Genomic DNA, 15,383 nt, shown 5'->3' with positions numbered 1-15,383 from the left:
TTTACTTGACGAGAGGTGCAGTCCACCGGGAGGAAACTTCCTTTGAAAGCTGTCGGATCTAAGCGCATTTCACTCGAGTTTTCATGGTAAATTAATGTAAATCTTCTGCTGCCTGCATTAAGGAGCAAAATATTTGTTTTTATTTCACCTCCTGCCACTGCAGTGCAGCTGTGAAAAAATAACACATTGCAACATATTTCATCTGACAGGTTGTCTGCACTGAACTCCTCATACATGTCCTGATGAAGCTTTTCTGGTCCATGACCTGGAACTGGACCACCTCCACGTGCTCCAAGCATCACCTTGTTGCTATTGATGGTGTGTGATGGTGAAATATGGTCATTTCAACTTTGGAGGCCATACAGCTGGGGTGTGTAGTGTAAAATGTTCATTGATGTTCATTGTAACCTAAAATTCTGACTCTGTTTTATGACATAAAGTTGGTAATGTTTCGTAATTTATATTTAACCCAAGCCCCTCCTTTGGCCCTTAAACCAATAGTTTATGCAAGCCTAGAGCGTTGTATCCATAAGAGGGAGCTGTGAATCAACAACAAAATGCCCCAGTTCCCAGTTTGCACAATGAGTGGATGCAGATGTAGGGTTTGAGAAACTGAGTGCTTTAAGAGCTCATTATAAATTACCTCTACTTATGACCAATGAGCTGTGATACTCTATATAAATATAGAATATCAACCCTGCTTGGTCTTTCCTGTCTTTAATCAGAAGATTCTAGGATACATTGTTTTATTCAGGGATTGTACACACCTCATTTTTATTCAGAAAAGAGTCAGGTTTATAAAAGTAAGAATTTATTTTACAAACAATTAAAACATGACAGGTTAACTAACATTTACTGTGATGGATGGAACTAGATGTGATGTATGAAACCTAGGTGTGAATGAGATGTTATCAGAACTTCCGTATCTAGGAGAGCCGAGTTCTGGATGTAAAAGAATTTGGTTTGAGTTAAGCTATGAAGTTGGTTGTTATCAAAAACACATCAGACGCAATCTGTCAGGTCTACGTACCCACTCGAAGACCTTCGTTGTAGATCCGGAATGTCGAAGTCCTAGGACTTTAAGGCACCGAGGTCCACATAAGAAACTGCGGCACTACTAGATCGGTCTTAGAGAAGTCTCCAGGTCACAACAGATGGATGGAACCGCGCATCAGGGACTCTTAAGGAGTCTGAACAATATCAGCTTGTTCTGCAGGAATGGTTTGTTGTATCAGCTTCGCAGGTGCAAAAAGATTTTGACGTGTCAAAAGCTTTGGTGGGTGAAAGAGGGTTTGCTTCAGATGGCAGGTCTGAAGCTTTCTCAAGAACTGATGAATCACCAGAGTGATCCTGTTTTAATGTTCTCATGTTATGATTTGTGTAGCCAACCAGAGGTTGACAAGTTGAGGAATATTACCAAGACAACTCAGAAATACGCCTTCTTTGATCCGGATGCTCTGATCTGGGGTAAAAGGCTATCAATGTGTCACGCCGTCGTCATATTCCTCCGCTTATCCGGGTCCGGGTCGCTGGGGGCAGCATCCCATCTAGGGAGCTCCAGACCGTCCTCTCCACGGCCACCTCCACCAGCTCCTCTGGCAGGACCCCAAGGCGTTCCCGGACCAGATTGGAGATGTAAACTCTCCAACGTGTCCTGGGTCGACCCGGGGGCCTCCTGCCGGCAGGACATGCCCGAAACACCTCCCCGGGGAGGCGTCCAGGAGGCATCCTGACCAGATGCCCAAACCACCTCAACTGAACTTTCGATCCGGAGGAGCAGCGGTTCTACTCCGAGTCCCTCCCGAATGTCCGAGCTCCTCACCCTATCTCTAAGGCTGAGCCCGGCCACCCTACGGAGGAAACTCATTTCGGCCGCTTGTATCCGCGATCTCGTTCTTTCGGTCATTACCCAAAGCTCATGACCATAGGTGAGGATTGGGACGTAGATCGACCGGTAAATCGAGAGCCTGGCTTTCTGGCTCAGATCCTTCTTCATCACGACAGATCGGCTCAGCGTCCGCATCACTGCAGACGCCGAACCAATCCGCCTGTCAATCTCCCGATCCCTCCTACCCTCACTCGTGAACAAGACCCCGAGATACTTAAACGCCTCCACTTGAGGTAGGACCTCTCCCCCGACCCGGAGGTGGCAAGCCACCCTTTTCCGGTCGAGAACCATGGTCTCAGATTTGGAGGTGCTGATCCTCATCCCAGCCGCTTCACACTCGGCCGCGAACCTACCCAGCAAGAGCTGAAGGTCAGAGCTGGATGAAGCTAGGAGGACCACATCATCCACAAAAAGCAGAGACGAGATTCTCCTGCCACCAAACTCGACACACTCCACACCACGGCTGCGTCTAGAAATTCTGTCCATAAAGGTAATTGACAGAACCGGTGACAAAGGGCAGCCCTGGCGGAGTCCAACCCTCACCGGGAACAGGTCCGACTTACTACCGGCAAGGGCGTCAGTTTGTTTTCAGAATTGCTGGGGACAATAACCATACACTTGAGTGGGGTTTAAAAATTGCTGGGGACAATATAGGCTAGCACAGGGGTCGGCGGCTCTGTAGCCGCATGCGGCTCTTCCATCCATCTGATGCGGCTCTCTGTGCTTGTAAAATAATGAATGAATATTTAAATAAAATGCTTTATATTTTACTGCATTAATTTTACATCTGTAAGCTAATTCTAAATGTAAAGTTTGTCTGCGTAAACCTGAACAGTTCCAACCCGGTCTTACTGTGAGACCGGGTTGACGCGTCACGCTTGTGTGTAATCATAGGCGCTTCCTGAGCTGGAGGATGTGAGATTCTGGGATTCTCCTCAGATGCTCCTGGATGCGTCGCCACATTGGAGACAGGAACAAGCGCTATTCAGCCAAAGTTTCATAATCAGGGAACATTTTCTAAGTGACAAGTCTCTGAGAGACCGGGTTTGGAAAACACTCGCTTCAGTGGGAGGCAGTGTTGGGAACGTTACTTTAAAAAAGTAATTAGTTATAGTTACTGATTACTTTGTCAAAAAAGTAACTCAGTTACTAACTGAGTTACAAGATCATAAAAGTAACTAATTACCAACAAAAGTAACTACTTAGTTACTTTTTTCATTAAAGAATGCAAGAATTACTACAATAGTAAAATATAAATGACTGATGACTGGAACATAATAAAATGTATGTCCAAATGTTTTATATAAACCTGAATAATTTAAATAAATAAGCACTTAACAGGAGGAACTACTAATAGGAACATTAAACTAATCTAGACTATTAAAAGGTCACTGTGTGATATTTAACAAAAACCCAATCAGCTAAAAACTAAAATTGCAAATAGAAACACCTGTAAAGGTTCCCGAGCCTTTAAATGGTCTCTCAGTCTAGTTAAATTACAGAAATAAATGTAATTTTGCACAGCATTTTAATTTTTCCAGCTTCACATAATTGTGTGTTTTCAGCAGCATTTCTGTTGCAGGTAATCTAGTAATGGTTAAATAAATAAATAAAATCCTTTAAAATGACACTAGAAGAGGCACAAGCCTGATGGAGGACTTACATTTACTAACGTGGGTCAGACCCAAACACAGAAGAGCTGAAGCTGGGTGGTAAACACACACAGGTAGTTCTAATAACACCTGAGCTCCATGCCGTCTGAGACTGATGCATCAGTGTTACAGCGGGACTAAAGACATGATCAGAAACAGGTTACAGCTGGATGATCTAGGAAGGCAGAAGATCAGGACGTCTGAGCGGTGAACAGGTGAGCGGACCTTCGGGACGTCCCGCTGTCACGCTAAGGGCACGGCTGCAGACCCGCAGATTCGCTGCTGCACGCATTTTCTTATCAGTAACAGGAACGACGTTTTGATACAAGAAGACGAAATTAATTAGTTTGCTCGTTACAGAAAGAAATATTTTTTATTAAAGCGGTTATTTTAAACGGAGTTATTCCCGTTGTGTCTACAGAATGCAGTGACTGAGACCGTGAGGGTCTCCGCCCACCCGGCCAATCATCATCGTGTTTGTAAGTGCGTTACCGACATCTCTCTCTCCCTGGCTGCAGCTGAAGTGTGGCGGTCAGAAAGCCTCACACTGTTGCTCAACGTTCGACAAGCACATAGTAACGTACAACGTTCCGTCCCCAGTAACGGTAACGGCGTTGCAACGGCGGGAAAAGTAATTAATTAGATTATTCCGTTACCTATAAAAGAATGCCGTTAGAAACGCCGTTATACTTAAACGGCGTTACTCCCAACACTGGTGGGAGGAACCTTCCCGCATGCGCTCTGGTTCTGAGAGCCTGGATTTGTATTCTGAACAGTCTAAACATGTTTTTAAAAGAAACTTATGACAAAAGTGGCACCTGCTCAGTAAAACCACCAACAGGGTGAAAAATATCTAAATATTGTTGGCAGAGACGGGCTACAACTTCTGGATCATCTTTATACAAATCGTTTTATTGATTATCGTCTTATGAAAGATAACTTTGACGTACACGAGCGACCAGGCGTGTTGCAAGATTTTCAAAAGTGTGGGGGATGTTGTCTGTGCCTAAAATAATTTGATGTTATTCATCTTGTTAGTTTAATTTCCATAATAGCGGAGCAGGTGCGAATTTTAGACGTGTCACGCATGTTTCCGTTTTAAACATGTTTAAACTGTTCAGAATACAAATCCAGTCTCTGTCTCGTTAGATTGGTGTAACTAAAGTTTGTGCTGAATGAAACTTTACATTAAACCATGTTGAAAAGAAAAGGACCCGATTAAATCGTTTCCCCCTCATTTTACAGTCAGTACAGCGCAGTGCGCGTGGCTCTGGGGTTAATCAGATTTAATTGTTTCTCTTTGCAACAATCTTCACAAGAAGGCAAAACAGTTAAATGGCAGGTTACAGATATTTCCATTTGACTTTTATTTTGACGGATAAACTCAAGGATGTTGGTTGATTTGAAAGAATTACCCCGACGCGCACTGATGCGCATGGATGAGCTGACATTTTAATACGCACATCGCAGAGGTAACTTGATTCCCATCAGAACATCAGAGATTTATACTGGACACTGTGTTCAGCGCGGCTCGGAGCGCCCACGGTGGACAGTGGGCTGAAGATCTGAGGGGTTTGCAGCGCAGCGCAGAACCACGGTGCATGCGGCAAGATTTCCTCCCACTGAAGCGGTCTGGAAACCCGGTCTCTCTGAGGGATGTGTCACTTGGAAAAATGTTCTTTTTATGAAATTATGAAACTTTGGCTGAATAGCGCTTGTTCCCGTCTCTAATATGGACACGCATGACGCATCCAGTCTGAGGCAGAATAGCAGCTCAAAAAGCACCTGTAGAGACATTTGATTACACACAAAGTTTATGTGGAGCAGAAGCGGTCGGGCCACGGTAGGTGAAATGTTCCTAGCCTACATGAAGTGAAACTGTTTAATTGTAACATTAATATGTTACTGGACATGCTGGTCTGGTTGGTTAGACCAGTGTTTGAAGTGGAAAACACACACACACACACATTAAAATAATGCTGATAGCGTGGACTAGCAGGTGATGGTTTACGTATTTAAATGATGATCAGGCTGCTGTAAAATGTAATCTCCATCCACATCCAGACAGAATTATCCTCTATTCTTTCTCTATTTGCTCTGCTCTTGTCTGGGCTGATGTAGCTGACGGTGCGCGGCGCGCCTAAAGGCTGTGGTGCACATTTTACGCATTTGGAGAGGTGGGCTGGATGCTTTGCTTTTACTGGAAGATGGTCCACTTAACGCACGGGTGTAGACTAAATATTAATGACAAATGAATGAAAATTAAATTGGGAGTTTTTACTTCATATTTTAGAAATAAAAATGACGGGGGAAAACATTTATGATGTCTTTTTAAACGAAATTTTCTAGCGCGACCTGCCTGCTTCACTTAAGTCGCTGCTTATTAAGGTCCGTCCAGAATTACCGTGGCCCACCCAAAAATGAAAACCTGGCGCCGCGCCTGTTATAAACCTCTGCAAATTGTTGTTCTTCACGTTATCGAACTCAGACTTTGTACAGCTAATGTCAAGATGTAAAATTATGAATTCAGTCGAGCTCTTCCGTCCCTCCCTCTCCTGCTCTCCTGGAAACCCGACATCGCCTGTCAGAAGCGGGAGGTGAAGAAGGAGATGAGGCAAACAGAGTGAGTGCGACATAGAGAAACCAGACTGGTGTGGAGGTGAGCAAACAGCTGGAAAAGTGTGGGTGTTGAATCCCCCACGGGTGCGACGCCCATGCGAGCGTCCTGTATCGGCTGCTGTCACCTGTCGTGAGCAGCTCTCTGCTGTCTGAGGGTAGGCCCCGCCCACAACGCTGCGGCTGCTGCGGTGTTTTCTTTACTGTGGGAAATGGGTAATAATGGCTCTTTGATGTGAACAGGTTGCCGACCCCGGTATAAGATCTGAGCTGGTAAAACAAAAATCCTCATCAGCAGGCTTTTTTTAAAGTGGGGGGGACACAGCTGCCAATCACAAATTTTGCCGGGGACATGTCCCCGGCGTCCCCGGTTAAAATGACGCCTATAACTACCGGCTATGCAGACCAAACTCGCGCTCCTCTGGTAAAGGGACTGAATGGCACTTAACAGAAAGCCACCCACCCCATACTCCTGGAGCGTCCCCCACAGGGTGCCCCTGGGGACACGGTCATAAGCCTTCTCCAAATCCACAAAACACATGTGGATATCTGTCATACATTTAACTTAACTTAACTTTGTCCTTGTATGAATGGAAATGGTGATGACCTTGTCATATCAACATGCTGAAACTCAATCAATGTAATCATAACATTCATTTCAAACTTCAATCATTGAGCACAGATTAATGAAAAAAAATCATTATACTATAATTATTGTAAGTAGCGATGAACAAATGTTTATTTAATGAATATCTAGCTTACAAGTTTTAGAAGTTCATATTTAATTTAAGAAATCATTCTTTGATTTGGCAACTAATCCAAGATGCGAGTGTTCCTTATTTGGAGGCATGAAGAATCCTGTAGGACAGTAAGGGAAGCTGGACCTTGAGGAGAGAACATCATTGTTGACAATTCGCTATCACGTGTTCAGAGCCGCAGAGAGGCTCTGAGCTTCAGCTGATGGGATGAAGGCAGGCCGGTTAACACATGCAGTCTCGTGTCTCCATTTTGACCAGATGTTGAATAGTCAAACTGTACCTAAAAACTGACCATTGCTGGACGTTACACAGACACTAGAAGGCTTAGCACATCTACCTAGCTTGAATGCTAACTTGCCTGCATTTAATAAATGTCAGTCTGTGAACTTCAAGCTAACTGTGGAAGAGGAGGGAGGGGAATGAAAGGAATTAATTTCTGTGTGTTGGAGGTAAGTGATTGGCGTAGCGTTGCATTAGACTATTATTTTAGTCTGTTGTAGCACAGCGCTAACTGCGTTGATGGAATATTTTCTTTTTTTTGTGACAAATAAAATTTTGCTACAAAAAAATTTCAAACTTAAAGTAGTGGTAATCCCCTGTCAGAGTCTTACTCCACCCACATTTCATATTTGAAAAATGCGGCCCAAAGAGGCGTTTCCTGTAAGACCGAGAAGGCGGAGCTACGACCGTGATTGACATACTGAAATTTGAATACAGATGGCGACGGAGAGCGACAGTAGCTCAGAGCAGTCATTCGAGGTGGAGGACTTTTCCCCACCTTCTTCCCCAGAGGATAGGGAGGAGGGCTTATTGGGGGAAGCAAGCGGTCCTGAACCGTATCTTTTTGAGCCACTAGCTTGTGAGTTGTCAGAGGCCCCTGGAGTCGAGCCAGCAGGAGTATCAAGGCATCTAATGGGTCCAGTCTCTGAGTGGTAAGTAGCTTTTAGCCACAGCTAGCTATATTTAGCTTAGCTAAAAGTAATTTTGTATGACTGCCTCAACAGGTGCACCTTTGGCCACTGCACATCATTGTCTGCCAGAGAAAATGTGTGCTGCAGAGAAACGCCCAAGGTATAAAAATAAAAGTACCCCACCATGAGAAAAGCATTCTGTAATGTACACATTTGTTACACAATCACTAACATCATACTAATATTGAACTCTTATAGCCCTGATATCAGTTGTTCTTTGTCATAGGTAATGCTCAGGTGTCAGCAGGTGGGTGTAACCTCCTGCATAACAGAGCATCCTGGTTTTGAGGCTGTTGCTCTGAATCCCTACGTGTTGCAGGCAGTTTATGGCAGCTTTCTGCAACTCTATGGGGAGATGCAGGAGACTACGCTCAACAGGTAAGACAACTGTCAAAATAATTTTTTTATGAATACTTTATAACTCATACCACCTCTTTCTCAGCTGTTACAGACATCTGGCGTACCGGAATGTGGTCAGGTGGTGTTGGGGTTACCTGGGACAGCACGTTCGTGTTGTGATCCCGTCATGCGCTGTCTCCAGAATAAGGCAGGAGTTCCCAGAAGACGGTGCATACAAAGGATTCCTCCCTCCTCTGAACTAATATATATTTTTTGGATTAAATAAATGTTATAATATATATTTCCTGTATTGATTCCTGTCCATAAAAAGCTGCATAAATCACAAAACGGTAAATGCACTTCTTTACACTTTGACATTATTTATATATACACACATATAGCCACACACTTTTCAAATGAGCTCTTACAACAGTAAGGTTCTAATTCGGGGTTAATTAATGCTGCTGCAACAAGTGAGTTTACACCCTGTGTGATTAATGAAGTCTAATCTAGAGCAGGTTCAATTAGGTAAAAATGAATGATAATTTAATAAATGTGATATATGTATTTATACAAATCAAAATATCAATATAATTGTATTTAAAATGACACAATTGCGCTTTAAAGATAACATTTATTATAGCTACTACTAAGACAATGTTAGATTACAATCTGATCATAACTTTCATGATTTTTGACAAAACTCTAAACCACAAGCAGAGATTCTGGAGCCATGTGAGGAGAGGTTGGGCCAACAGTGATGTTTCTTTGGTTCCTTAGACTGGAGGTAGCTTTCACTGTGATGACAAACGTGGAGATGGATCCCGGGAGCACAGGCTTTTCTGTAACAATATCAGGAGGCTCTGAGGAAAAAAGTAATATTAGTATGACTAGTATGACTTACAAAAGCAAGACTGGTGAGTTTTGTTATGTTACATACGGCCAAGATTTTCAAGTTGTATGGGAGCCACAGAGCAGAAAGGTTGTAGAGATCAATAGACATCTGGGAGGTGGACAGCATGAGTCACGAGTGGATGAGCATAAAGATCCATAATGACGACAGGTAACTCCTCTGTCGTACAGTGGTGTGCAGCCTGGCTGAGGAGGAGAAAAGGAAAAACCACACAGAGTAGAGTACTAACTAATAATTACAATCTCTTGTGTAGCTCACCTTACGTGCACTTTAAAACCTGGACCTGTGCCTGCTCACAGCATCCCGTTTATCTGGTCTTTGGAACTGGGCACAGAGCGGTTCTGGAACCGGAATTTTGTCCGAGTACTCCTGATATGGGAGAGGATCCACCACCACAGAGTCGAACAGCAGATCTATAAGCTTGTGCACATATACTGGAAAAGGGTTTTCAGTATTACAATAGCTCTCCATGACATCATTTTGGTTATGACATACATGAGGTTGGATTGGTCTTCAGGGCTCTCACTGTGTAGTCTCCATGTTTGTACTTTGGGTACACTACAGCATATCTCAGCTCACCAGTTGCTGTTGCTGCATGTGAGCGTGCTGCATTTTCATTATAGTGCATTGCAGCAATTTGTAATCTGAAATAATCAAATAAACAAACCATGTAGATTTTAGGCAAAATTCTACATTTCATTCTAAAATTTGAACAATTAGAGGCATTAATTTGAACATTTGTTGTATTCATTACCTAGACAGCATTCCTTTGAAGGAGAAGACCTGACTTTTTGGAGTAAATCTGATGATGAGACTGTGGAAAGCCTCCAAGGTGGATGTGTGGTACTGAGGGCTTATCTTCTCTACGTCCTTTACAAACCGTGGAGCTAACAGAATGGCAGTGAGCTTCTCACATGATGCTGTGCCTACGTAGAAAATGTTAATTACAAAAATTACAATTTGATCAACTTTAGAATGTTGCTATTATTTCATTGAGAAAAAGTTACCCATAGCTGACATTTTTAGATGACAAATGTATGAAAGAGTGACTAATAGTGCTGTAGACAGGTGTGGTAATTACTTACGGCATTTTAGTACATATTATGTCAATTATGGCTGTTCTGCCTAAAACCATGAGTTGTGTGGCGCACTCTTCTGTTTAAATTTCTGCACAGCATTTTATTCTTAGTAATTAATTGCTGTTGGCCAAATGGTGGTGTGTGACCTTAGCAGCCACATGTGACGTCTGTAACTCTCATGCTCCAAAAATATTTCTCCATGTTGAAGGAGGTGAAGACAAATATTCTGTTGTGGGGTGACGTGTTTTAAATGTAAAGAAACCCAACAGTAAAGGCTCAGCTGTAATGAGTACATGCTACACTTACTTGGTTTGAGCCACTGTCTTGCCTGTTCTCCATCCAGAGGTGCATGCAGACAGCTAGGGAACAGGGCGTTGTCATGGCTGTGCACATTTTGGATGTGGTTGGCAACTGAAGTCCACTTTGCTACTGCCTCCTGTCCTGAGGGGGAACTGGATGCTGACCAGTAGAGGTGGTTCACCACACTTTGCTTCCACAGTCTCACATCCTGGGTCGTCTTTCTCTTCCCCAGCTCTTCGATTTTCTTACCAATTCCTGGAGAGCCAAACAGACCCACATTTAAAATAGAAAAAAAAAATCCTGTAATATTCACTATATACATCCACAAAGATTACCTTTTCCCATGTGCCAGGGGTCAAAGTAGTGACTGATTTCCTTTTTTTCCTCCCGCAAATACTTCTGCACTCCTGTGTGGCGGTCAGTCACAACTTGCTGCACATCGACCCCCCTCTCAAAAAGTGTGCTCAGACTTCTCACAAATCCCTCCTTCTCCATTCGCACACTATTTCCAACTTCATTGCTCTGAAAATAAACATAATTCTCCATTGATCTGTGAATAATTAACCATGAAATGCATTGGAATCATCAGGTAATGTTGTACCTGTACAAGTTGGATATCAGTAACTTTGTTTCTTTTGAGATCCATCATGGTGTAGCTGCCAAATTTGGCTGAGTGTCCTTCAAGAAATGCAAGTTATTACTTAATTTACATTTGATAGCAAAGGAATAAAATAAATAAATTTAAAAGTATTCACCAGGTGAATCAGCTCGCATGTCACCACCAAGAGTCACAGGTCCAGATTCAGTAGCCTCCTGGATGATATCAGCTTGCTCTAGCTGCCACTGCCAGCTCACTGTTGGAATTAACAGCTTTGCCTGATGTCGAAAGAATGTCTGCTTGGACAGTCCCTGCACATTGAAGGCACCCAGGAACTAAAATATGAAAAGTTACGTCATGAAATGAGAGACGCACAGACCTTATCAAAACCAACCTAAACAGTTTTGGCCTATACCTTAGAAATCTGGCTAAATGATGAGCCTGTGAAAAGGACAGCAGCACAGAGCTGGAGGTTTCCTGCTGGGATGCTGTTCACCATGGGCTGACTGGACCACTCATTGTAGTGCTCACAGCATGAACACCGTTGTGTCACACGGAGCAGTGTGCCGACTGTTGTCGTGTTCACAACACAACGACCGGTACAAACGGGACACCTTCTGAACAGCCCCAGCAACTGTTTCTCATGAACAATGTACTTCTTGTCCTTTTGTGGATGGACCTCAGTGAAAGAGCTGTATAGAACACATACATTTATATATATGGTCATAACTAAAAAATTCTAAAATGTTATAATTTTTTTTTACCTTGAACAGTTCACTGAGCTTCCACTGTCATTGAGGTGGAAGCTGGGATCAACAACAGACACCTCATATCGTGGTCTTTTCAGGGGTGTGGACGCAGCTCTAGGACTTTGTGGAAGATGAATTTCCGTCACGGTCCCTGTGTCACAAGACACACTGCGGCTGTGAGCTTTAAACTGGGTGGCTATGTAAAATACAAAGAAGCAGCACATTTATAAATGTTTAAAAGAGCATAAAATCACGTGTAACAATAATCTGCAAAACAAATAAAAACTAGAAGGTAATAATAAAATGTTTACATAGAAGATTATTAAAAATAATTCACCTTTGCTACGTCGATAAGGCTTTACATGAGCCTGGACAAGTGCATTTTTGCAGATTACTAAATCAGTCTGACAGCCAACGTCTTGGGTAGATTTAGCCTGAAAAAAAAAAATAGAAGCACATTGTTGTTGTTGTTTATAAAGTCAGATAATATACAAAAGAAACTGTCCGAAATATATATATATATATATATATATATATATATATATATATATATATATATATATATAGGCGCTTTATGACATTCCTAGTGTGTGATCGTTATTATAACGTAAAAGTCAGTCACATATGATGTGAAGAACCTGAAATGCGACCTCCTGAACAGAATTCCTCACAGAACCGGGTTAGGCTTTGGTGTAAAGCTGGATTTCACGCTGTAATGATGTCTGTCAACTAGTGCTGCGTTAGAGCCACTGTTGCTGAATTACCGACTGACACAAAAACAACCCGGATTTTCTCCGAGCCTGACAGAAATAGTCATGTGGACCTTTTTGTCGGCCAGGGCTTCGAGAAATGTTCCGATTCGCCGCTGATTCTAACCTTACATCCCGTTCCACATTTTGTGAACTTGACAATTTAGCCCGAAGGCAGTGCAGGCTGATATTAGCTAAAGGAAGTGAACCACGTCTCTCAAACTTTGCATTTAGGTAGGGAATTGTCTTTAGAAGATGTTAAAACGTTTATTTAGCTTACTCACCTCAGACTGGAGCCCGCCATGGTGGGGGAGCAGAGTCGGTGGGCTGCATCTAATTCGTGGAAGAGCCACGGTGGGCACGGCCTCACTCTTCAAACGGAGACGTGCAGAATAACCCAGTTCAAACTCCATCATGTTGGCGAAGGAATCGCGGGTAAAATGCTGGTTGCAGACTACAGCACCAGGCGGGAGCTGACTATCCTGTACACCGATTGCGCGCAACCACTGGCGCCTAATTTCTAAGTCCAGTGGAAAGGAGTGCAACCCCACAGAGCTACCACAACCAACTACACTACACCTTTTAACCATACTAACACTATATGGAACACTAAACCCGAATTATTTTCCTAATAAAACTAACAGCTAAACACTAACTAAACTACAATATCTAACAGCCAAGCTGACACTAAATAAGTACTAACACGATATGGAACACTAAACCCGAACTACTTTCCTAGTAACACTAAAAGCCAAACACTAACTAAACTACAATATCTAACAGCCAAGCTAACACTAAATAAGTATTTATAACACTAAAAGCTATGCTAAAGACTATAATATGCTAATGCTATATGCTAATGCTGAACTACCGCTAACCGTCCGACACTCACTTGCAAATCCAACTCCCAACTCGCCACAAGGCGTGGCCGAGACTCTCCTTGCTTTTATAACTTTGGCACAAGAGCTGCTACGTAGTACTCTACTGGTTTACGTAGTATCTTACTCTTTAGCCATTGGCTAAAATTTATTCAAAATGTGTCAAATTCTGTGTTTTAAGCTGAAGGTGGCGCATTACTGTGGTTTTTAGGCTGAATATTTAATTTTTAAAGAAAATGCACCAAAATACTAAAATAATGAATGCACACATTTAAAACACTATTAGACACTCATTTATACAGTTCATCAGCAAAAAAAAGTTAATTTAGACGTTACTTGCTCTTTAAATCTGTAAAGACTGAATTATGCCGAATACCGACATTTTCATCGACGAATAAAAGACGACAATGACGATTCACGTAGATCCAATCAGAAAACGGGAGAATGGAAAGTGAAAACAATCAGCAAATGGAGTGGGTGGGACTAGACCAGGAAAGAACCAATGAGAGAACAGAGCCAGTGGCTGTTTGAACACGCTGAACAATTTCTGTGTAAAAGGAGAAAATGTCCATGGCTGGGAGGAAAAGCATTAAATTTGACAATCTGAAAAGTATTTGCTCAATCAGCAAACATCCGGGGTTTCTAAAAGTTACGGTAGCTGCGAGTGGATTGCTGGAGTTGAACTGAACATGCCGAGCTGCTCATCTGTTTTTATTGTTTCCGTGGCACTGTTACGCTAGATATTATCAGTGCTCAGTGTTCTAGCTGCATTTTTATTAGGAAAAAAATGTTCTGGCGGCCCATCTTGGCAAAGTAGTGCAAGGAAAACTATAAAAAGTACTCCTGAAAACAATTCTTCCCTTAAGTGTACTTCCTCGTATTATTAGTGTGACACCTTTTAATGTTTCTATGGTATGATGTAATTTCCTGGTACAGGCCATATAAATATTACCGTCTGCAGACCACAGCTTTAAAGGAGCATTATGGAAGTTTGACAGCCAAAACATGTATAGAAATAATAAATGTCTTCTTCATACATTCTCCTGCAATGCCCTGGTCCTGTAGAATGAGGCCTGGCATTTTTACTGTGATTGCCTGTTTTTCTGTAAAATCACAGAAAAAGAGAGATGCTCGGATCAAGCAGGCTGCTTCATGCGCGTTCACGCTCAGGCATAGCCCGTAGCGTTTGCTATCCGTAGCTTTAGCAGCAGAGAGAGAGGCAGTGCCACTTTGTCGCTGTTCCTAACGCCTAGTGACAAAGCTAGCTACATTTCTGAGGACCCTTAGCTACTTTCTGTAGAACTTTCTTCTAGATATTTCCTGCAAATTAGCAACAAAATAGCCATTTTCACTCCGAACCGTTCTTTGAACGTTGTTTCAGCTGTCATCAAGGATATAAATGTTACTGATACAAAGGATGTCACTGGTGCTTTAGCTCACCTAGTAAGACGTCTGACTCTCGTGTGGAAAACCTGGGTTTGATTCTGGATGTGAACAGTTTATTTAGAGTTTATTTTTTACATTAATGGTATTTTTTTTAACAGTAAGATGCCCACATTTTTATTTGAGACTCGCCGAACGGCATTGAATTCACAGATTAAAAAAGATGTGGGTTCAACTTTCATTTTGGAACAATTTTTCAAGCAAGGGAAGGGAATGATCTGAACATGCAGGAGGACTGACCCATCTTAAACCTTTGTCGGCTGTGCTGAAGAGAAAGATACAGAACCAAATTATTTAATTAATTAGCTGCACGTTCTCCTGTCCTCTGTCCTCCGGGACACACACACACACACACACAAGGGACTGTGTCAGCTGTTATTTTCGTTAAGGAGTGTGCACGTACAGCATGCGCACCTCGTGCACGAGCCTACTATTTAAGCTGCCGTTACG

The 15,383-nt window shown here is 42.5% G+C and overlaps 3 protein-coding genes across 6 annotated transcripts in view; 2 read left to right on the top strand and 1 right to left on the bottom strand.

The window, feature by feature from the left end:
• The window catches only part of asic4a (acid-sensing (proton-gated) ion channel family member 4a), a 195,814-nt gene that overhangs the window by 35,643 nt on the left and 144,788 nt on the right, over nt 1–15,383 (top strand). The window lies entirely within an intron of this gene.
• LOC129164975 (P2X purinoceptor 7-like) lies at nt 914–8,525 on the top strand. The gene is made up of 4 exons (XM_054747124.2): nt 914–7,846; nt 7,919–7,985; nt 8,112–8,263; nt 8,328–8,525. Exons 1-4 carry the CDS (start codon nt 7,632–7,634, stop codon nt 8,485–8,487), a joined length of 594 nt encoding a protein of 197 aa, XP_054603099.1. The 5' UTR covers nt 914–7,631; the 3' UTR covers nt 8,488–8,525.
• On the bottom strand, nt 8,960–12,122 carry LOC139062612 (uncharacterized). 4 transcript variants are annotated; one of them, XR_011516171.1, is made up of 9 exons: nt 11,879–12,122; nt 11,530–11,806; nt 10,852–11,449; nt 10,523–10,771; nt 9,892–10,063; nt 9,633–9,781; nt 9,396–9,571; nt 9,165–9,322; nt 8,960–9,087 (listed from the first exon to the last, which is right to left on the bottom strand). XR_011516171.1 is itself a non-coding variant. In XM_070543921.1 (7 exons), exons 2-6 carry the CDS (start codon nt 11,060–11,062, stop codon nt 9,408–9,410), a joined length of 945 nt encoding a protein of 314 aa, XP_070400022.1. In that variant the 5' UTR covers nt 11,063–11,806; nt 11,879–12,122; the 3' UTR covers nt 8,960–9,322; nt 9,396–9,407. The 4 variants fall into 4 exon arrangements, 1 of the variants encoding a protein (XP_070400022.1); XR_011516169.1 differs by having other exon boundaries at nt 10,852–11,806; XR_011516170.1 differs by lacking the exon at nt 11,879–12,122 and having other exon boundaries at nt 10,852–11,870.

Source organism: Nothobranchius furzeri, chromosome 14 (assembly GCF_043380555.1).
Source record: "Nothobranchius furzeri strain GRZ-AD chromosome 14, NfurGRZ-RIMD1, whole genome shotgun sequence".
Lineage (NCBI taxonomy): Eukaryota > Metazoa > Chordata > Actinopteri > Cyprinodontiformes > Nothobranchiidae > Nothobranchius > Nothobranchius furzeri.
The sequence above is the reverse complement of the archived record's forward strand: the minus strand, read 5'-3'. Positions and strand labels throughout refer to the sequence as shown.